Genomic DNA, 24,324 nt, shown 5'->3' with positions numbered 1-24,324 from the left:
AGGGTAAGATACCTACTAGACTAACTAGGAAAATAGCTTGGCAGTTTCTTAAAAAATTAAACACAGACTTCCCATTCCACCAAGCAATTGTACTCCTAGGTATCTACCCAAGAGAAATGAAAACATATGTCCACACAAAGCCTTGTACACAAACACACATAGAAGTATTGTTTATAATAGCCAAAAACAGAAAGCAATCCAAACATTCACTGACTGCTGAAGGGATAAACAAAATGTGATATATCTGTACAATGGACTACTATTAATCAGTAAAAAGGAACAAAATACTGATACATGCCACAATATGGGTAAAAGCACCAGGAGTTATTATAAGAACAGTGTTGGAGAAAGTGACAGTGATCTAAAAACTAAAAGCAATGAGAAATAAATGGAAATTACTTGGGGGTATGTAGAGACACCACTGATGAGGGATGGTAAGCGATACAGTCTACAAACATGAGATTCCAAGCTGACTGAGATCCTGGTCTGACAGTTCCCTGAACTCCTCTCCTTCTCCGAGCTTGTCTTCCACCCTACCTCAGCCATTTATTGCACAGTCATATGCCAGACCTCATCATTTCCAATAACTGAATGGCCTTGGTTCTACTCGTCCCACTCTCTAAACTATTACCTCTCATGTTTATAGCTCACTCATTCTATTACTATCACAACTCTAACAGTCCTTAGAGCTCCAATCCATCCATCCTATCGTTTTCTTTACAGTCACTCTCCTCTTTACCTAGCTTAATAATCATAATCCTGTGGTCAATGATTACAATCACTCTCTAGCACAAAGAGGCTCCCTTGGCCTTCTCTCCCCCATACTTGGCAAAACCTAAACCCACTGAAACCCAACTCTAACTCTACTTCCATATTTACCTCCCAGACTCTGCAACTACATAAAATGCCTTCCCAAGTTACTGTAAACGACCCATCCATGCTCTACTTTAAAGCCAAACCCCCATTTGCATACAAATTCACCCACTCTCAAATCAACTTAAAAACATCACTCCAGAAATTCTCACCTATCTCTTCTACATTAATTTCCCCACTCCTTACCATGAAACTGTTCTCTTGTTCTCATTTTTTAAAAACCCTACTTCCCTTGACTCTATTCCCCCCACTCCATTTTATTTTTGCTCCCCTTTGTAGCAAAATTCCTCTAAAGAACTGTTTATACACATTCTATAATTCCTCTTCTCTTATTCTTTTCTAAATTCACTGCAAAGGCTTTTTTCCACACCACTCTCCCCAAACTACTCCTGACCAAGTCAGAAACAACTTCTGAGCCCGTGGTCAAATCTCAGTCATCACCCTACCACCTTAATGATTTCGTCTCATCTCAAGGCATTAAATATCATCTATATTCTTATAACACTCAAGTTTAGATCTCTAGTCTGGAGAAATAATTAACAACTGCCTCTACCTGGATGTCTACTAGAGATATAAAAATCAGTATTTCCAAAACTGAATTCCTGATCTTCCCCAACAACAGTTTTATCCACAGCCTTTTCCATCTGGTTGATAGAAACACCATCTTTTCAGCTGCAGAAACCAAAAATCTTCAGAGTAATACTTGACTCCTAGCTCTGTCTCACAATCCACATCCAATCCATTAGTAAATCCTATCAACTCTACCTTCAAAATATATTCATAATCCTACTACTTCTTACCTCCTCTACTGCTGCTGTCCTAGTCCACAACACCATCATGTTTAACTAGAGTTACTACAGTAGTGTCCTAGTTGATCTCTTTGCTTCTATCCTTAAATTCTTACATAAATCAGCCTTTTAAACATAAGGCAGATTGTCTCCCTCCTCTACTCAAAATCCTGCAATGATTGTTATCTCCTGCAGAATGAATTGCAAAGGCTCTACGCAAATCTTGCCCTATGTCTCTGACCTCATTTCTTACTTCTCTCCACTACGATCACTTGTTCTTGCTATACTAGCCTCATTCCTCAAATATGCCAGGGAAGCTTTCATCTGTTTACTGGCTGTTCCCTAGGACTGGAACGCTTTTCCCCTACATGCCCCTATGTTTAACTCCTTCACATCATTCAAGTGCTTGCTTACATGTCAATTGCTCAGTGATCTGTAATATAACCACTCTATTTAAACTACTCTATAAAGGTATCAAACCTTTATATTTCCTTTAAAATTCACCATTTCCCTCAACCTGCTTCACATTATCTTTTTCCAAACAACTTACCACCTTTCATATATAATCCATTACTTATTTTGTTTATTGTTCATAGTCTGCCAATGACTGTTCAAATGTAAGATCTACAAAAAAAAGAATCTTTATCTGTTTTGTTTATTGCTGTATCCCCAGAATCAAGGACAAGTCATGGTACACAGTCAGTGCATAATAAATATTGGTTGAATGAATAGATGAGGAAACGGATGCTCACAGAGGTAAAAGTACTCCCCATATATCAAAGCTGAAACTTGAACCCAAGGCTAACTTCAAAGCTAAAACTATTAATCACAAAAGTATGTTGCCTTATCTACTAAATGTAACACTAACTTGCATAACGGAGGGCATTTAGACTTAGTAGAACCTAAACAAAATAGACTTTTTTTTTCAGCTAATAAATTCATTTGTTTGTTTATTTTATATTATTTTGTTTTTAACATTTTTATTGGAGTATAATTGCTTTACAGTGGTGTGTTAGTTTCTGCTTTATAACAAAGTGAATCAGTTATACATATACATATATCCCCATATCTCTTCCCTCTTACGTCTCCCTCCCTCAAACCCTCCCTATCCCACCCTTCTACCTGGTCACAAAGCATGGAGCTGATCTCCCTGTGCTATGCGACTGCTTCCCACTAGCTATCTATTTAACATTTTTTAACATTTGTCAATATATACACTACCACACTCTCACTTTGTCCCAGCTTACCCTTCCCCCTCCCCGTGTCCTCAAGTCCATTCTCTAGTAAGTCTGCGTCTTTATTCCCGTCTTGCCCCAGGTTCTTCATGACCTTTTTTTTTTTTAGATTCCACATATATGTGTTAGCATACGGTATTTGTTTTACTCTTTCTGACTTACTTCACTCTGTAGGACAGACTCTAGGTCCATCCACCTCACTACAAATAACTCAATTTCGTTTCCTTTTATGGCTTAGTAATATTCCATTGTATATATGTGCCACATCTTCTTTATCCATTCATCGGTTGATGGACACTTAGGTTGCTTCCATGTCCTGGCTATTGTAAATAGAGCTGCAATGAACATTGTGGTACATGACTCTTTTTGAATTATGGTTTTCTCAGGGTATATGCCCAGTAGTGGGATTGCTGGGTCATATGGTAGTTCTATTTGTAGTTTTTTAAGGAACCTCCATACTGTTCTCCATAGTGGCTGCATCAATTTACATTCCCACCAACAGTGTATGAGTGTTCCCTTTTCTCCACACCCTCTCCAGCATTTATTGTTTGTAGATTTTTTGATGATGGCCATTCTGACTGGTATGAGGTGATACCTCATTGTAGTTCCGATTTGCATTTCTCTAACGATTAATGATGTTGAGCATTCTTTCATGTGTTTGTTTGCAATCTGTACATCTTCTTTGCAGAAATGTCTATTTAGGTCTTCTGCCCATTCTTGGATTGGATTGTTTGTTTTTTTGATATCGAGCTGCATGAGCTGCTTGTAAATTTTGGAGATTAATCCTTTGTCAGTTGCTTCATTTGCAAAATAGACTTTTATAACCACTTCTCTTAAAAAAAAGAACTGGTGTTAATCAGTGTTTTGCATTAAGTAGAACAAATACATATTCGACCAACAGCACTCACTAACTCTTTTCCTATATATAAACTTTAAAAGTATCTAATACCTCAGTGTTGAAATTCAGCCAAAGAGTTATTTTTTTGATGAATAAGCACTTTGAAATTTTTGCTAAAAGTAAGACTAAATTATTAGTCATTCACTCATTGAGAAATATTTATTGATTTCCCAACACTTTCCAGACTCCAGACTACAATTTAGCTCTGTTCCTCATATAGATCACTGCAATAGACTTGTTATTGTTCTTGATTTCAATTAGGTCTCCTCTGCTTCAACCCATCCTAAACATCACTGCTAGTTATCCTTCCAAAACCCAAGTATCATAATAATACTTTCTTAAGACCTTTCAAGGCTTCCCATTGCCTTCAGATGAAAATCCAAATACACCACATTAGACCTTTTATGGTCCAGATAACCAATTCTATTCCAACAATTCACACACATACACATGCACACACACGTACATACACACCTTCCCACATCACAGTATCTTCAGATATTCTATTTCCTCTATTTAGAATGCTTTTCACACATATGTCCTCCAATTTATCCATAATCCCCACTTTTCCAAAGTCTACATTACTAACCTTACTCATTCTTGAAAATACATCTCAGGAATCATGTTTCCCTGGGGAGGTTCTGCCTAATTCTTCTGAACTAAATTGTGTAGTCTTTCTCTTTTTTCACATTCCTACCTTAATAACCTATATGTAAATACTTCTAGCACAGAATTTACCATATGGCATTAGTTGCAGGTTTATTTATTTGTATTCAACACCACTCTGTGAGCACCTATGATTATTTACTGAGTGAAATAACTTTAGTAGCATTTACTATAAAGTAAAGTTAACAGTACCTCTTCTACAACATTAACGAGACAGAGGTTAAACTCCTAGTTACTAGTTCAAATTATTCCTATAGTGATGGTGTCAATCTCAACTCTAGACAGAACAGTATAAAAAACATTCTTAAACAATAATTTTGTTCAGAATGCTATTTCCAATGGCACACCTTTTAATCTATACCCTGGGTCTTCAGTCCAAGTAATCCAAAATCAACTGCCACAGGCTTCCCTGGTAGCGCAGTGGTTAAGAATCCGCCTGCCAATGCAGGAGACACGGGTTCGAGCCCTGGGCCAGGAAGATCCCACATGCACGCGGAGCAAAGCCCATATGCCACAACTACTGAGCCTGTGCTCTAGAGCCCGCGAGCCACAACTACTGAAGCCCACGCGCCTAGACCCCTCGCTCTGCAACAAGAGCCACCGCAATGAGAAGCCTGCACACTGCAATGAAGAGTAGCCCCGCTCACCACAACTAGAGAAAGCCCGCGGGCCACAACAAAAACCCAACACATCCAAAATAAATAAATAAATAAATTTATTTTTTTAAAAAAGAAAACATCAACTGACACGAAACAGACCCAAAGTAGTCCACTCATCATTTCCTCAATTTATTCTTACCCTTTAATTCTCTCACTTTCTTAAATCTATTTTTTCCTTGTATCTTTCTTTTTATCTCTGTACTTCACTTTTCTTTCCTACTACTGACTATTCTTTCCTTGAATTCTTCTTCCCTTATGCCCAGGCCATGACATAGGAGAGATAATATAGACCATATTAGTCTATTTATTGGCTCTACAAATATAATAGAATTTTCTAGGAAGCCCAAATAAGTATCAGTTTTCCTTATATCTGCTAATAGAATCATCAGTATACTTTTGCCAAAGGTTTACTTACTGAAAAACAAAGAACTGACTTTATCATTAAGCACATAACGATGAAGAGAACAAAATGATTAAATATTGAAATATTTGTAATAATTAATATCTAAGCTCACTATATCACTGACTGCAAAAACAATATAGTACCAAAAATATCAGTTCCGATGGCAAAAATACAATAACATTTTAAAGTAAAATATACATGGACATAAAATAGATTACCTTCCTTCGTTGACAAGTTCAATAAAAGCAAGGCCTGCATTCTTCTGAATAGAATTCTGCCACTCCTAAAAAACAGCAGAAAATAGCTGAACAAATTTCACTCAGTATGTTATTTCTTTAAAACAATAATTATGAAAAACATCACCCATATCAATTTCATACTTAATTGAAACTGATTTAATGGAAATTAATTAAGTTCCAAAAAATCTTAATGGAAAAGTTTTGTTAAACATGCTGCCTACCCACTGCAGCCCCATGAACACATGAACAGTTGACATTAAAAAGTAAACTAAACAAGTTAGCAACAATTTGATTCTAGATAAACTAAATGAGCCTATCTATATTTATCTTGCCCTTTCAGTTCTGTACCATTATATCCTACTAATTTAACTGAAACAGTTTGAAAGGAAAGCAGCAAAGAAGACCAAGGACAGAGGTTTTGTTTTTGTTTCTTTAAGAGATGCATCACCCCAAATGAGGGGAAGACGGAATTAAGTATCTCCCTAAACTTAATAATAGCACACATTCTACAAAAATTGATTAATGATTAAGAAAGAGACGAGAGATCAGTGAATTTGGCTAGACTACTTGTAAGCTGAAAAACTATAATTTACTAGCATATGAATTAGCAAAAGATGGCATAAAATTATTAATATATTCTTTATGAATAAGTTATCCATTAAAAAGCCCCCTGGTGTTCCGGTGGTTAAGAATCCATCTTCCGATGCAGGGCAAGTAAGGTCCCACATGCCACAGGGCAAGTAAGCCTGCGCCCCACAATTAGAGAGCCTGTGTGCGGCAACTACAGACCCCACGTGCTCTGGAGCCCAAGCACCACAACTAGAGAGCCCCCGTGCTGCAACTACTGAGCCCACATGCTCTGGAGCCTGTGCACCACAGCTACAGACAAGCCCGCGCAACACAACTAGAGAGAAGCCCACGTGCTGCAACAAAGAGCCTGCGTGCCCCAACGAAGAGCCTGGGTGCCGCGTCGAAAGACCCCCGATGCCCCAACTAAGACCTGACTCAGCCAAAAATAAAAAGTAAATAAATATTTTCTTTAAAAAGCCTCAGAAGAAAATTAACCATTAATATATACAGAAATGAATTTTTTAAGCCTCATCTCAAAACAGATATAAAATACGCATTAATCCAATAAAGCTGGGCCCACATGAATTGAAATGTAGCTAGATTTGAGAAATGCCAATGCATGCATATCTGTATTTTTTAAAGAACTAGACATATATACATAATCTTTATGTTCCTTAAAACTGAAGAGCCCTTCTATTCCACCTACATAATATCCTTTAACTAATCTTTTTTTGTCCTTTTATAATGGTCAAAACAAAAGACAGTGCTGGGGACCTTACCACTGTTATCATAAGCAGTATTCATATATTCTGAATCTAACACCTTGAAGAGTTTTTAATTCCATGTAATTTCACCCCTGAAGACTGTTCTGTGTCATGCCAAATTCTGATTTAGTTTTAAGCCTCATCCTTTCACAGCTACTTTCTCCTTTTTATCCCCAGTATTTATTACTTTCATGTTTTGAAAAACCCAAGGTGGCCCTCAGGACTGAAATGGCTGTTTGCCATAATTTTGTTATAGAGTTCTATTTCATGAATAGTGTCAGCAAGAATATACTAACAGAACATATACAGTAGAATGAAAAGTAGATATAAAGTCAGTCAGAACATTTGAGGGTAGTAATTGGCTAGGACTAGGTGAGAAGATAAAGCAATGTGTTGCTGAGGAACAAGAAGTCATGGGATCTATGTTCTCAAACTGACTATGACACTAACAGGATATGTCCATAAACAGATCACTATACATCTCTAGGCCCTCGATACCCCCTTAAAAAAATTCTTACAGATGTGTGATTTTATGATTCAACAACTTTCAAACATTTAGAAATTAGTGGCTCATAAGTCCAAAATATATAGTCTCAAAATTCACAATTGCCAGCATATTGAAACAACAAAATAGAGATCTTCTATTTCTTTCACTAAGGTAAACCAAGTCAAGGATAAATGGAAATACCCATCTAATTTAAAATCCTTTTCTTTCCAGCAAAATGAAGTAAACAGACAGACAATACAAAGGAAAGCAATCAAACTCCATGAAGAAGTAAACCTCTGAGAGAAGAGGATGTGTCATACCCTCCACTCTTCTCAGAAATAGGAGGAAGAAAAGAGGAAAAAGCAGAAACCGCAGGTAAGTTTTTTGATCCTGGTCCAGAAGGTTCCACACCTCACTTCCGAGGCAGAGCACAGGGAGATGCCAAGACTCAAAGAGCTGCCCTAAACCTAGTAATGCACAGGAAGAGTAGATAGAGACAGATTTAATGGTAGATGGACCTAAAACAGCCTCACAGTAACGCATGCCCTTGGAGGAGTCAGAAAATTATCACAGAAAGATGTACACATAGTTGAGGCTTTGAGGGGATAAGGAAAACACAGTTGTGACCTTTGATGATAGACAGCAGGGAATCAGAAAGGATGGTAACAGAGGGATGCCCTAGTCAAGGAACAGAAGCAAAATCTCACTCCTCAGCTCTTATGCCCAACAGAGCAATCTCAGCAAGCCACCTGGAAATCTGATACAGCACCAGAGTATGAGGGGGCAAGACCTTAAACTGAGTTTTCCTTTAGATCACTTACTTGAGGGAAAATTCTCAAAAGGGAAATTAAATTTAGTAAAAAGAAAATAGTTACTTTTCTCGCTAGAAAAAAAGAAATTAGGAAGAAAGGCAAGAGGTTACCCCATATATAATTCTTTAGATCACACATGTTATTTTCAAAAGTATCTACTAGTATTATTTTTCTCAAATCCATTTTCTCTGATTTAAAACGGCAACAGGTGGGGATTTTTATGTCATACAAAACTCAAACCCCACATGAAAACCATCAGTAACAGTAGAGACACTCAAATTTTAAGTATACAGGTAAACATCACTTTGATTTTATTTTCATTTATGTATACAAACTGACTTTTACTGATAATGTAAATTTAAATTTCACAAAGATTTTAAATTTCACAAAGATTTTAAACAGCATGATTTAGGTCAGATAGAAAACTAGTTAAAGTTACTATAACTATAAAAACATTACCATCTAAAAATTTTATGACTTCAACTTAAATTGGTATGTCACAATTTTTTTCTTTTAAATTAAAAACAAATTAGACATGAAAATACACATAGAACTGGAAGAGTCCAATTTTTCTTACAAAAGCTCAGAAACATATTTATGACTGCTAATACATCTGGATTCTTGTTTTCTCAAACATCACCTATAAACTCATATTATTTAACTTGTAGTAACAGCTATCTAATAAACACCTGCAATAAAACTTTTTCACCAGTTAAAAAAATTAGACTAAATGAGAAATGAAGTGAAAGTACAAATCTTACCTATGCTTTGGGTAGTTCTAATAATCTCACAATTCTTAAAGATATCAGAGTTTTAATTTGCCTATAATCCATTCCTAATTATAAACTATTTAACATTTAATAAAATATCACATACCAGGTACATAAAGATATACTGATAGGAATTAATAACCCAGGTAAAAAGAAGCTGAAACCCATGAGAATAGGAAATTAATTTGTTTTAATAAACCCAGCTGCTAGTCAAAGCCAACAAGTTTTCTCCATACTAAAACACTGACTACAATCCTTAAGGAAGTCACCTAAACTACAAAGAAGATTCATGCTATCCTAAAGCATTTTCTGCACTTCTGAGACAATTACTAAAGAAGGTGTTAGCCTAAACAATTTCACAAACCACAGCTCAAGATAACCTTTAGTGAGTTTTAACAGTTGAAAGAAAAGCTTAATGGTTATCGTCTCTCATGATCATTTCAATATTTCATCATAGTATTTACAATTATACAGCAATGCAAAATGCACCATACATTTAAAGGTTTTGGTTATTCTTTTCCCAGAGGTATTGATGAAAAACATGTTAAAAGCCTCAAATCCAACCACTAATGCAGCTAAGTAATTTTAAAACACACTTCAGCACTTTGGAGAGGAAGGACTCAAAACACAACTGAGTCAATAATTTCATACCTGTTCTAAGCTGTATTTAATTGACTATCACTTCCTAAGGCCATAACTGTTGATTAGTCAATTTTTACTAAAATATACTCTTAGCTTACTAATGCTCTTAAGTCATACAACAAGAACAGAGATAGTATATATTAGTGAAATCTAGTAAATAAACAGAGTTACATCAATTTTCAAACATGTGCTTTTGGTGGTAAAAGTCCACCAAACTTGGGTTGGGGGAAAAACAAGACTTCATCAACTAAATTAATTCTATGCCTCCCCACCATCAACAAACAAATATAGAGAAAAAGGGCACCAATAAATGTGCTATATATTAATTTATAATATTTTGATACAACTTTAACTTCCCTAAAGTGAACTTGACAGTTTTCTATAAATTTGATAATCTCCTACAACATATTTTAGTGTCTTGAGTACAGCACATGAATTTATCTGAATTTTAAAAGTAATTCCCAAATATTACCATGCTCTAAAGCAAATAAAATCAAGCTACAGATTGACAAGATAGACTGCATATACTCCATGCTGCCACCTTTTTTCTTTTCTGGTCAAGCCATCGATACTGACATTAAATGTATATCAATTTTTTTTTTTATTCTAGTCGGCTAGAAAATCACTAAACTATGTTCTACTCTTAAAATAAAAAAGGTATAGGGCTTCCCTGGTGGCGCAGTGGTTGAGAGTCTGCCTGCCGATGCAGGGGACATGAGTTCGTGCCCCAGTCCAGGAAGATCCCACATGCCACGGAGCGGTTAGGCCCGTGAGCCATGGCCGCTGAGCCTGCACGTCCGGAGCCTGTGCTCCACAACAGGAGGGGCCACAACAGTGAGAGGCCCGTGTACCGCAAAAAAAAAAAAAAAAGGTATAAAATGAGTGACTTTGGTTAAACAGCAAAAAACAAGAACAAAAATACTAAAGAGAGGACAAGAGTAATGAGAGAGAGTTAAAAAATTTCTCTACAACCTGAAGGGAAATAACTTGAAGCAGACAAATGCTTGTTACAAAACCCTTAGAAAGGCCAAGAATTGAAGGCACTGATTACATATATGGATGGCTGAGGGACAGGGATGAAAGGAGTTTAAATGAATAAAAGCTGGTATAAAAAACACAGAATCTGAGCTCCTCTCCTCATATCGATGGCCATCCCAACCATGGTAAGAGACTGGATATTTACTTTCCAGAGGAGTAAACCTCTGAACACTTTAAAAAGCCTTATTGTAAAAAACAAAATAACTTGAAAGTATGCTTACTGAACCATGAGACATCAAGCAATATTAGAGAAGTGTTCTCTGAGAAAAACGAGAAGCCATGATAACATTTAAAATAAAGCTCATTCACCACCAGCAGACAGCACATACATAGGCACATAGACTTTTGTGCAATACACTTAAACATGAGCACAAAGGGTCACTAGTCATTAGAGGAGAGACTCATATGAATGACAGACACCAAAGAAACAAGCAGGAAAAAAAATAATTATTAAAAATGGACAGGGGGCTTCCCTGGTGGCGTAGTGGTTGAGAGTCCGCCTGCCGATGCAGGGGACCTGGGTTCGTGCCCCGGTCTGGGAAGATCCCACATGCCGCGGAGCAGCTGGGCCCGTCAGCCGTGGCCGCTGAGCCTGCGCGTCTGGAGCCTGTGCTCCACAACGGGAGAGGCCGCAAGAGTGAGAGGCCCGCGTACCGCAAAAAAAAAAAAAAAAAAAAAAAGGACAAAATATTAACAAATTAAAATATTAAAAAGTATTGTTAATGGGGTAGGGAGAGGAAGACTAAAGAAAAGTATAATTAATACCATCAGAAAGGTAAAAACTTTCATGTAAAAATTCAGGGCAGGGTTACTTTTTCATTCACGGGTACCTCTTTGCCTCTGTATTAGAGTTCTCCAAGCCAAGAGTCTGTGGCCCTCAGCAGTGCCCATGATCACAGGCCTTGGGAGCTCCTTTAATCTCTAAGAAGAACTGAAGCAGGAGTTGTAACATGGACCATCTTATTGGAGCCCAGAACATCTGGGGAGCCAGATAACCCTCTCTTTGCACAACAGATGAAATTTATCGTATGAAAAACAGAGTCCTCCAGAGAAACAGAACCAACAAGACAGAGATATGTATTTTATTTATTTTAAGAAAGTGGCTCACATAATTATGGAGGCTGACAAGTCTCTGCAGGGCGAGTTAGCAAGCAGAAGAACCAGGAGAGCCGATGGTGTAACTCTACTCCAAGCCAAAAAGCATAAAAATCTGGAAAATGAATGGTGTAGTTCCAGACTGAAGGGCACTAGGCTCAAAACCCAAAAGGAGCCAATATGTTAGTTTGAGGACAAAGGCAGGAAAAAGTGACATCTCAGTTCCAAGGCAGTCAAGCAAGTAGAATTCTCTCTACTCAGGGAATGCTCAGCCTTTTTGTGCTAGTCAGGCCTTCAACTGATTGGATGAGGCCCATCCACATCAGGAAGGACAACCTGCTTTACAAAGCCTACCGATTTCAATGTTCATCTCATTCAGAAACTCTCAGAATAATGTCTGACCAAGTATCTGGATACCCCATGACATAGTCAAGTTGACATAAAATTAACCGTCCAGCTCTCCCCTCCCATCTCCCCTGAAAACCTCAGAAAAGTAGAAAATGCTATTAGAAATTAAGAGTATAATAACAAATAAAAATTTTGAAAGAACTACTGGAAGATGTTGAAAAAGGCTCTTAGAAGAGTAAAATAAAAGATAAAATGAAGGAAAAACAGGTGAGAATGGATATGAAAATTAGATAATTAATCCAGACAGTTCAACATCTAACTAAGAGGAGTTCTGGAAACAGAAATGAGAATACAGAGAAAGGAATTCCCATAGATATAATTCAAGAAAACTTCTCTGAACATAAGTACATACTTTTTCAGACTGAAAAAGTTTACATTAAATATCAAAGACAATGGATTTTAAAAGATCCACCCACATCAAGGTACAATCCAGTAACAACAAACACTTTTTAAAATAATAAAAATACTAAAAGCTCTCACAGAGAAAAAAATAATTGGAAAGATTACAATTTTCAGCCTGTAATACTAATATCCCAACAAGCCACCAGTCACATATAAAGATTAAAAAAAAAAAGACATTTTCATACAAGCAAGGTCTAAAAAATTCTGTCATGCATTCTCTTTTAAGAAATTACAGAGGACATGCCTCATCAAAATTAATACAGAGACCCCACTATCATCCTCCATCCCAGTTCTGCTTTAATTTTTCCATGGCATACTTACTGCCGATTAGATTTCTTTTTTGCTTTTCTCTGTTTTATTCTCTCCTATTTCCTGTGCTAGGACAGTGACCAGCACATATAGAATAAGTGATCAATAAATGCTGAATCAGTGTATCTTTCATAAAAGAAGGCCACTATAGGACACAGGAAATAGACACTATAGCATAAGAGGGAGAAGAGGAAACATCTAGGTTGATGATAAAAGAAGCCTCCAGATGACACCTTTCTACACAACTAAGGAGTAACCAATCCAGGCAAGAACAAGAAAACAGAACTCCGGGTACTGTATCTCCAAGGAAAAGAATTGAACCAATAGATACCAAGTGTGTTCATTACACTGGTAGAAGTTATATGATTTCAGTGGAAAATTCAGAAATAAATTTGTGGTGGGTACACAGAAATTTAAATTAACAAAAAAAGTAGGAAGTTACTAATTCCAGGAGAATCAATGAAAGAGAGACAAACAAGTGGGAGGCAGGGAGGGAGGGAGGGAGAGAAGAAGGACGGACGGAAGGAAGGAAGGAAGGAAGGAAGGAAGGAAGGAGGGAGGAAGGAGAGGGAAGGTGGCTGGGTAAGCATGGTACGTTTTGTGGGTCTGCACAGATATTTACATTGTCACGAAAATGTAAATGCTAGGTATGGTTTTAACTAAATACTATGATATAACTGTCCTGGAAACAAGAGAGTACATAAAATGAACAGGGACAGCAATATAAGTACTCAATAGTCATCTTCCATAGAAGACATTAGATAATATCTAAAACAGAAATCCAGAAATAGCTATCATTTAGAAATATGAAAGTAACTAGCAGAGTCAAAAGCTAAGAGATCTGAATGTGGCTCCTTCAAGAAAGTAAGAATCAAGGGAGAGAAGAAGAATTGCAGCAGGGAATTGCTGTTTTCAGTTTAAGTTTTATACTATTATTAGATCTGTGAAATAATATATGTTTTCCTTGATAAAAAATAATATTCAGGGCTTCCCTGGTGGCGCAGTGGTTGAGAGTCCGCCTGCTGATGCAGGGGACACGGGTTCGTGCCCCCGTCCAGAAAGATCCCACAGGCCGCGGAGCGGCTGGGCCCGTGAGCCATGGCCGCTGAGCCTGCGCGTCCACAGCCTGTGCTCCGCAACGGGAGAGGCCACGACAATGAGAGGCCCACGTACCGCAAAAAAAAAAAAAAAAAAAAAAAAAGTTCTGAAGAACCTAGGGGCAAGACAGGAATAAAGACACAGATCTACTACAGAATGGACTTGAGGATACAGGGAGGGGGAAGGGCTGGGACAAAGTGAGAGAGTGGCATGGACATATATACACTACCAAACGTAAGATAGATAGCTAGTGGGAAGCAGCCGCATAGCACAGGGAGATCAGCTCGGTGCTTTGTGACCACCTAGAGGAGTGGGATAGGGAGGGTGGGAGGGAGGGAGATGCAAGAGGGAAGAGATATGGGGACATATATATATGTATAACTGATCCACTTTGTTATAAAGCAGACACTAACGCACCATTGTAAAGCAATAATACTCCAATAAAGATGTTAAAAAAAAAAAAGAGTCATGTACCACAATGTTCATTGCAGCGCTATTTACAATAGCCAGGACATGGAAGCAACCTAAGTGTCCATCGACAGATGAATGGATAAAAAAGATGTGGCACATATATACAATGGAATACTACTCATCCATAAAAAGAAACGAAATTGAGTTATTTGTAGTGAGTTGGATGGACCTAGAGTCTGTCATACAGAGTGAATTAAGTCAGAAAAAGAAAAACAAGTACTGTATGCTAACACATATATATGGAATCTAAAAAAAAAGGTTCTGAAGAACCTAGGGCCAGGACAGGAATAAAGACACAGACGTAGAGAATGGACTTGAAGACATGGGGAGGGGGAAGGGTTAGCTGGGATGAAGTGAGAGAGTGGCATGGACATATATACACTACCATATGTAAAACAGATAGCTAGTGAGAAGCAGCCGCATAGCACAGGGAGATCAGCTTGGTGTTTTGTGACCACCTAAAGGGGTGGGATAGGGAGGGTGGGAGGGAGACTCAAGAGGGAGGAGATATGGGGATATATGTATAGCTGATTCACTTTGTTATAAAGCAGAAGCTAACACACCATTGTAAAGCAATTATACTCCAATAAAGATGTTAAAAAAAAATTATGAAAATAAACTATTAAGAATTTTTTTTTAAAGATAGTATTTTACATCCTACCAAATAAAATTAACTTCATTGCTATTGGTAATAAAATATTCTCCTTTTTTTTAAGTATTGACCTAAGGATCCAAACATAATTTTTTTTTTTTTTTTTTTTTTTGCAGTACGCGGGCCTCTCACTGTTGTGGCCTCTCCCGTTGCGGAGCACAGGCTCCGGACGCGCAGGCTCAGCGGCCATGGCTCACGGGCCCAGCCGCTCCGCGGCATGTGGGATCTTCCCGGACCGGGGCACGAACCCGTGTCCCCTGCATCGGCAGGCGGACTCTCAACCACTGCGCCACCAGGGAAGCCCCCCAAACATAATTTAACTTAAAAATGGAATGAAGAATAATTTGTTAACAAACACCTAAACTCATCAAATTATTTCAGTTTTCTTACAAAAAATTAAAAATTTAAAGGCTTCTGCTTTTCAATAGAATATCAATATTAATATTTTAAGATGTTACAGTTATCTATGCCTTTGTAAAATAAATCAAATTGGCTGGATATAGTTCCAAGTACCTAGATACATGTCAGAAACACTATTAGGAGTCAAGGGAGTAGGCCACAAAGGAGAGCTCAAATGAGGAAGGGAATGTATTAACACAAAATTGAGAACCACATTATGCCCAGGACTAAAGGTCAAAACCAGAGAAAACTGGTTCATAGTCATGATATAGTAATCTTAAGTGCTCAAAGTAAACTATCAAGAACTTTTCAGCATTGTTTGCACTTTGTGTCAGCACTCTCTCAACAGCATATCTAACAGAAACTTGAGGAACCACATACCAGGAAAGACTATAGCATAATAGTAAAGAACAGGTTTTATTCCACTGTCTCTATAGAGGGTAAAACAAATCATTACATGAAATATCAAAAGAAAATTTTACCTTTTGGCAAGTTTTCGATTTGATGATTTTTGTGAACATGTACATCTAAATTGTACACCTAGTTTGTACAAGTATTATGGCTCAGTTTATAAACAAAATATATACACAGATAACTACAAAATAGAGAAAAGAAAGAAAAATTCTATTAAAGTTGGATTAGCAAATGGTTCAGTTTCATAACTGCTTATTTAACAAATGCTTTTGAACATTTACTATGTGGAAGTAATTGAATATTGAGAAAATAACTATTTATAGGATTGACAAAATAGGGCTTCCCTGGTGGCACAGTGGTTGCGAGTCCGCCTGCCAATGCAGGGGAACACGGGTTCGTGCCCCGGTCCAGGAAGATCCCACATGCCGCGGAGCGACTGGGCCCGTGAGCCTTGGCCGCTGAGCCTGCACGGCCGGAGCCTGTGCTCCGCAACGGGAGAGACCACAACAGTGAGAGGCCCGCGTACCGCAAAAAAAACAAAAAAAAACCCCAAAAAGTTGAGATAACCATGCAATCAAGTACGTGATTACAATATAGTTTTAAATTGTTTGTAAATAATCAAAAAAGCAATAATCCCCTGGTGTTGTGTTTAAGCATACTTTAAAATTACTAAATTTGCAAGTTTCTTTAAAAATCTGTTTTTAAACTTTTTCAGAAAAAACATATTCTCCAGTCAACAATGATCTTTCAAATAACTTCCAAACTGGCGTCAATATAGTCAAGATCTTTCACTAATCAATAAAGAAAGCTTGATTTCAATAAAGGTGACAAAAGTTGCTCTAACCCTTTCCAGCAACAAGCTCTCAACAGACGATCATCATTAAGCTTATATCAAGGCTTCATGTTCAGAAGCTATATAAATGTGTCCTATTAGTACATGATCAGTCTGTTTGGCAACTCCAGTTCTCCAGACATGTGGCAATTGCTGCCCTTTGAGGTCTGAAGTCAAGTCTTTAGGGAATCTCAAAGCCTGCACTGAAATTACAAGGAGCGTTCATTAGAGACTGCTGGAGAGGAAACATGAAAGACTTCCATTAAAACTATATAAAACAGCTACTTATTTTAAAAAGATTTTTAAACCATCTCATGTACTCAGCTATAATAAAAAGTATTTACCAACTGAATTATCTTTAAAAGCACTACTTTCAGGACATGGTACATTCTTCATGCCTCCCATCCCCCACCTCAATACACCTAACATTCCTTTTATAGGGATCATCAAGTCAAGCTTTTGGTGTCCTGGGAGAGAATAAAACTACCTATACCTCTAAACTCTTTCTACAAATCACTGTAAACATTTATAAAATGAAGGTAATTTTAGAGACAAAGTTTTGTTTTCTAACATTAATTTTGAATAATACAGTTACTTAAACTCAGCCAGACATACATATGTGTTTCTTTTTAGATGCCTCTTTTTTTACTCAAAAAGGCTCTCTCTAATTCATTTTCACTCAATTTTAAACTAATAATCATAAAAAAGTTGTAAACAAAATAATATAAATTACATACTAGTTAATCTATGAAATGGCATTTATCAGCTAATATTATGGAAAATATATGAAGATTCAAATGTTTAAAATTAAAAGAAGAATGTCAATAAATTGACAGACAAGTGTTCAAAGAAATTTCATGTCTTTGCTATCTCAGGATTTTGAAAAACATAGTAAATATATTTTCTAATTAATAATTGTTGCCATTTAAAATTTCTAAATCTGTAGACACTTTTTAACTTGAGAGTATGGTTATTTATTAAATTTGCAACAAAACAAATACTACTAGATAATACTTCAGTAACAAATCTCTATAAAATGTTATATAAAATTCATTAGCTTGCCTCAGTCATTTCTTGAATTCACATATATGTTGGTTTCTGACAGCCTAATTCCAAAAAGCAATTACAACCTCCATCCATATGTAAAAAGATAACAGAAAGCAAGTACATTAAACCAGTTTAAAAGAATAAAAATCTAAAGAAAACAGATTACGAATGATTTATATGAATGCCTAGTGCTGAAGTTAATTACAAGTAACCCAATAAAATAGTGCCTTTATTATTGTACAGCAAGTAATAGCTCTAGATGAAAAAACCAGACTCTTTCTGCTGACTTTTGCATGCCCAATCCCACAGCACACAACATTAAGAATTTAAAATGTAGTAAATAAGGCATATAGAAAACAGCAGTTTTTAACTAAAAGCAGAAAACTCCCCTGCTGTTTAACCATTTGGAGTCTACCACTCTGAACAGTGACCACTGTAAACTGATACTATGTGCTCATTGAATAAATTCTTAATACAAAGTGAGATTTAATTTCAGTATTCAAAATTTTACATCAAATGAAAAGTAAATAACTGTGAAATGTATTCATTAGGAGAAAATAAAGCATCATTTATGTTTATGCTATGAAATTATATCTTCAGAATCAAATTTTTCCAAACCTCATACTACATCTACCAATAAAGCTTTGGTCCTAATTTTACAGTACTAAGACACATACATTACGTGCTGCAGTAGTATGTTATAGTTGTCAACAGCCACAAGCTATAGCCAATCACAGTATGCTTAATGACTTTCCCAATGAAGAGGAGTAAGGCCTTTCAGTCCAGAATGATTCCATAATATTTTCAAATATTTATCAATGTACCTAATGAGATATTAGTTGGTATAAACTTTAAGTTTAATGCAAAAGTCCTAAAACATGTTATGGATAAACATTACCATGTAGGTCATTTTGACCTACAACATAACTAAGATAGTGAAATGAAATACTTGATAACCTGGTTTTGCTGCACAAATAATCCGTGGTGCATCTCTCTGGCAGTATTTTATTCATATCAATTTCATCTCCATTAGAAATATATGCAATACTAGCTTATTTTGCCTTTTTTTTTTCTGGGTCAATAACATTACAAATTGGAATTTGTCTCAACTACAGTAAAATTCTTTAAAGGTAGCGATGCCTATCTCTTGGGGTTCTCAACAGTACCTGACTCAATTTCCCTTATAACAAACATTCAAATGTTTGTTAAAGAGACCATAATTTAACACTGTTAGGTGAAGGAGGGAAAAGCATGGCACTAAGAACACTCACTAGATAGATGACTCACTTGTTGTGGCCGCTATAACAAATCGTCACAAACTTGGTGGCTTAAATTACTAGAAGTCTGTTCTCTCACAGTTCTGGAGGCCAGGAGTCCAAAATGAGTTTCACTGAGCCAAAATCAAGTTGCTCTTCTCCTGGAGGCTCTAGGGGAAAATCATCTCCTTGCCTCTCCCAAGCTTCTAGTGGCTGTCAGCAGTCCTTGGCTTGTGACCACACTGCTCTCTGCTCCATCATCATACTGCCTCCTCCTCTGGGCACCTATCTCTAATCTCCCTCTGACTCTCTGCCATAAGGATACATATAACAGCATGTAGGGCCCATCCAAATAACGCAGGAGTATTCCTCATGTCAAAATCCTTAACATAATCACACAAAGACCCTCTTTCCAAATAAGGTAACATTCATAGGTTCCAGAGATTTGACGTGAATATCTTTTGGGGAGCCATTTTTCAGCCTATCGTACTAGAGAAACCAAATTAAAAGAACAGAAAGAGCTAGTTGAACAAAAGTGAACTTTACTACAAAGTTCAACAAAATTCAAAAGATTCAAAAGAAATAAAGGCATTTTTTAAAAATTAGTATATTGTGGCAAGAGTTGGAAAAGTTTTTAAGCAAGTTAACTTGTGCTACAGGTGTTGGTTCTAACAATGATTGAGTTGTGATTGGTTTTGTTTTCAGTTCCAGAAATTCAGCTACCAGGCTACAAGAAACTCAAATCTGGGCAGCTGAGATAGAAGATACAGGTAACAAGCAGATATCATTAAGAACAACTCCTAATAATTAGCAGAAAAGCAATGACAGCACTGCCAAATGTCCAAATAAGTAAGGCAGCAATTCAGACTTGGTTAAGATACTAACAAGAATTAGAAAGCTTCTTTGTAAAAAACTTTCCCGTTGTTTTACTTCCTCACTGCCAATGATCAAACTCCTTTTCTCTTCCTTAACTTACAGTACCAGAAAAAAAGAAACCTATGTTCACAAACTAAGCTACAAATTAGTGCTACAAAACAACAGTGAATCTTTTCAATACATATAAATAGGACACAACTCTGAAAGATTAAGCAAAGCTGTAAGCTTTCTTAGGTAAAGGAATAGACCACCTCCCCTCTGAAAAAAGAACAATAAGAAACCAGGCTTAAGTTTGCTCTCAATTATGTGGTATCTGATAATCAGAATAACATGACAAAATCAACAGACTGAACAAGACAATTCCACTGTTTTAACAGAATGTCTAATGAAAACTTGAGATTCCAACAAAAATTTTTCAAAAATACATAATTATTATCAAAAAGAATGCCCTATGTATCCAGTATTAGGATATTGCCATGCATTTTCAGACTCACTATATGTAAAAGCACCTTGTGGAAAGGAAGATGTCAGAAGAACGTCAGAACAGATTCGGATTTAGGCAGTTTGATTTTTCTGGGAAAATACCCACAAAATGACATGATACACGTAACACATATGTCAAATACCTGAATGCTACTTACAAAGCAGCAGAGAAACAAGTGGAAACTAAAATAAAATAGATATTAGAGAGCTTTACAATAAGGCAGTGGGGTGTGCATTTGATAAGACAGTAAACTGCAGCTTCTCTTGGAAAGGAAATACAAAGAGACTCCTGTAGGAAAGTCAACTTGTTAGTACGTACTGAAAGAGGTAAAAATCAACACAAAGGAAAAGGCCATTTCTCTAATTCAGGAATAAGCTGGATCAGAATTTCTGATTCTTTATGGAGACCTTTTTCAAATGATACCTCCTTTTGTCCCTGCCTGTCTCCCCGATTCTGACAGCACTCAGGGTGAGACTCATCATAATGAGCAACTGTTAATGATGATGTATCTGGCCAGAAAAAAAAAAGGTTGATAATCAGTGACCTAGGTTAACTGTTATAAAAGCATTTCTCAACTATGGTAACACAGGAGGTGTGTTGAAAGTAATGTAGTATAAATAAAAAGCACTGAAATATACAGAAGACATCTTTAAGAAAATCACTGGAGTACTAATCCCTAAAATGACATCCATCTCACTTGTATTAAGGTATACTTTATTGACTTCCAAAGGAGTGATCACTATAGCTAGCACAGGAAACAGTGGGATCACCTTTGGAAGCCTATGGAAAATATGAATGTTAACCATTAACCTTGCCTACATGAAAATGGCCCAAAACTGCAAATTTATGGGATATCTCCTAGATCTAATAATGTATGGTTTGAGATGAAAATGGACTAGACTGGGCATATAATCATAGAAAGAAGAGAAAATAATGAAAGAGACACTGCAGAAAATAATGGTGGACTAAAGCATAGATATGAAAAATCTAATTTCATTAAAAGAAAACAAGAGGCACTAAAAATACTGAAGAGAAGATTTTGTGTGCTGTTAAAAACACTTAGATTCAGAAACTAATAACTTTAATTTACAACCTACTTTGCTCTATGGACTGTTCTACATCCTTTTACATATATTATCTAATATAATCTTTATTACACCCATTTCACTCAATAAGAAACTGAGTCTCAAGCAAGTGAAGTGATTTGCCCATGGTTACAGAGTTAACAAGTGGCAGAGGGAAAAACGTTTATTAAAATTCAAAAATCTATCATCACAGCATTTTCCTGACCTCAGTCTCTTCCTAAGACCCTTTCCAAAGTGACTTTTCCCTTTCTCCTTTTGTTACCCATGATGGAGACAACAGCCACCTCTACAAAGTCCATCTCCAGCAACTGAGGAAGTAACTACTAGAAAAACAAATAGCCTTCAGCCTTCTGATTCGTGCTTTATTCAGGCCTAAATCAAAGTGCAAACTTCAGGTTTTATTAAAATTGCATGCATGCTTCTGGAAGCTCATATTATAAAATGGCAGCTTGACTAAAAACAGCTGCCTGACTAAAAGATGCATAACATATGGAATATATGGGCAACTACTTATATATAATAATTGTCCCTCCCTAAACTATACTGTGTTATATATATATATATATGTATACATAATGCTATTATATTCTAACTGCACTAAAGTACTAAACTCAGTCAACTGAGGCAAATAGTGTAAACACTTTAAAATTGACAGCAAAACGTAAATCTAGATCCTAAGAACTGATTACTCTGCTTAAAAACTATTAAATTATACACTATTTATGAAAAAAAGTTATCAGAGAGTTTTGGTATAAAAACAAAGACAATCTCAAGCTTTACGCTTTTAATCTAGCCTTTTTGTAATACTTTAACTTCAGTGGATTAATTTGAAGTAATAGAAAAAAAAGAAAGGACTAAGCAAAACCAAACAATAAGCAGTCAAAGCTGAGAAACACAGAAACCGAGCTGTAATCATAATTATGTTAAAACCAAAGGAAAACACTATGCTTAGAATATTTCCATTCACGTATTCCCCTTTTCTTCTAACTCGCTGCCTAATCCCAATTTAAAAGACCAGCTGTAAAACGGTGGGGTGCCAAATTAAAGCACACTTTATTTTCAGATGTCTCCATACTCATAGGCTGACTTCCTGTCAGGAAGAGTTCCATTTCTCTGAATACCCCAATCAGCAGGGAACTTGCAGAATTAAGTGCCAGTTGATATTACTTTGTTTTGCATTTACCACCCTTGAGAATAACGTTCAAAGATCTAGTTATATAGTCAGCATGGTATCATCCTTCTGACTAGACTGCCAAGCCACAGGGTGTACTGCCAGTTCCACAAAATTTACCTTCAAAGGTGTTGTTTTCTAAATCCTAGTGCGCTAGTGAATCAACAGGATGCCTGTATTTCAGAATAAATCCTGCGCTAAAGTTAAATTATGCTTCTCTTTGGTTACAAAGCACTTGAAATTAATACTGGAAAGGTCTGCATCCAGATTCAAATAAAGATCAATTAATGTTCACTAATCCATCAAGTTAAATATTTTTTTTAAAAGTGAAATGCAATAATTCAGTCTGATTTATTTGTTTTTAATGTTTTTCTATTGTTTAAAGACAAATGAGTCCACCCTATAAAAGCAAGTTATAAAAATCTGAATCAAGTAAAACTATAAATTTTTTTTTCCATACTAGCATAAAGTGCAGTTATTAAGCTGGTTTCAAATGCTTCACAACTATTAGTGCATTTAAGATGTTCATGATCGGTTAACATAGCATGAATCTTAAACTACCCTCTCCAACTCCCACAGGCTTCCCATCATGCTTCTTCAAAGGTCTCTAGTTCCTTCTCATAAGGTCAAATATTTTGATTGCACACAAAATTAAGTTAATTCTGAGCACTTCAATACAGAACACCTATGCTCACAGCCTTTGTACATTATAAGGACAAAGCATTCACAGCAGCTCTAAGATAAAAACAGGTGATTGTACTGCAAGCCTACTTTTTTGAACCCAATGTTAATCATTACCATATTGATTCTCATCCATTCACAATCAAAAGGCCACAAGCACTGACAATAACAAATCAGAGACAATCAATTTACATTCACTAATTTTCTATAAATGTATTCTAAGGATGAGGAATAAAGGCATCCAAAATAAAATAAAAGGAGGGGTAACACTGAGAAAAGGTTGAAATATTAAATTATACTGATCCTAGTTGGACCATGCTACATATAAACTGGTCTTAAAGAATCCAATTGCCCCTAAAGTCCCATTTACATTGGAAAAAGGAAGGCTGGTTACAAAGAAAGTTGAATGATTTATTGACAGCATATCAAAGTACAAATTTAAACATTTACTACATTTTGCAAATTTGTTGCCATGCAAGCACTCTTAGCAATCTTTCTACTCAGATATAGATTTGTCTCTTTTAAGAAACCTTCATGTACAATGTGCTAAAATATTTGGGTAAACGTCATTTTTAAGAGCCAGAGGTTCAACATTTGTCATATTCCCTTTGTTAGCAGAAGCTGTGGTGCCTGAAATGAATGCTGAGTTATTTGAAGCTAGTGACTTAAACGTGATAGAAATAATTCTACAGAAAGAGGAAAATCTACATGCACAAAGTGATTTCTTCATAAGAGGTCATCAGTTGAGACTTTTAACAGGTCCTTTTGTGACTCTTAACGGATCTTTTTGAGACCCAAAG

The 24,324-nt window shown here is 36.4% G+C and overlaps 1 protein-coding gene across 4 annotated transcripts in view; it reads right to left on the bottom strand.

The window, feature by feature from the left end:
* The window catches only part of LRBA (LPS responsive beige-like anchor protein), a 725,574-nt gene that overhangs the window by 480,770 nt on the left and 220,480 nt on the right, over positions 1 to 24,324 (bottom strand). For all 4 annotated transcript variants that reach the window (XM_079919265.1, XM_079919266.1, XM_079919268.1 and 1 more), the window contains one exon: positions 5,741 to 5,805. In XM_079919265.1, the coding sequence (XP_079775391.1) occupies positions 5,741 to 5,805 (65 nt within the window). The remainder of the gene's footprint in view (positions 1 to 5,740; positions 5,806 to 24,324) is intronic.

Source organism: Stenella coeruleoalba, assembly GCF_951394435.1.
Source record: "Stenella coeruleoalba genome assembly, chromosome: 4".
Taxonomy (NCBI): domain Eukaryota; kingdom Metazoa; phylum Chordata; class Mammalia; order Artiodactyla; family Delphinidae; genus Stenella; species Stenella coeruleoalba.
The sequence above is the reverse complement of the archived record's forward strand: the minus strand, read 5'-3'. Positions and strand labels throughout refer to the sequence as shown.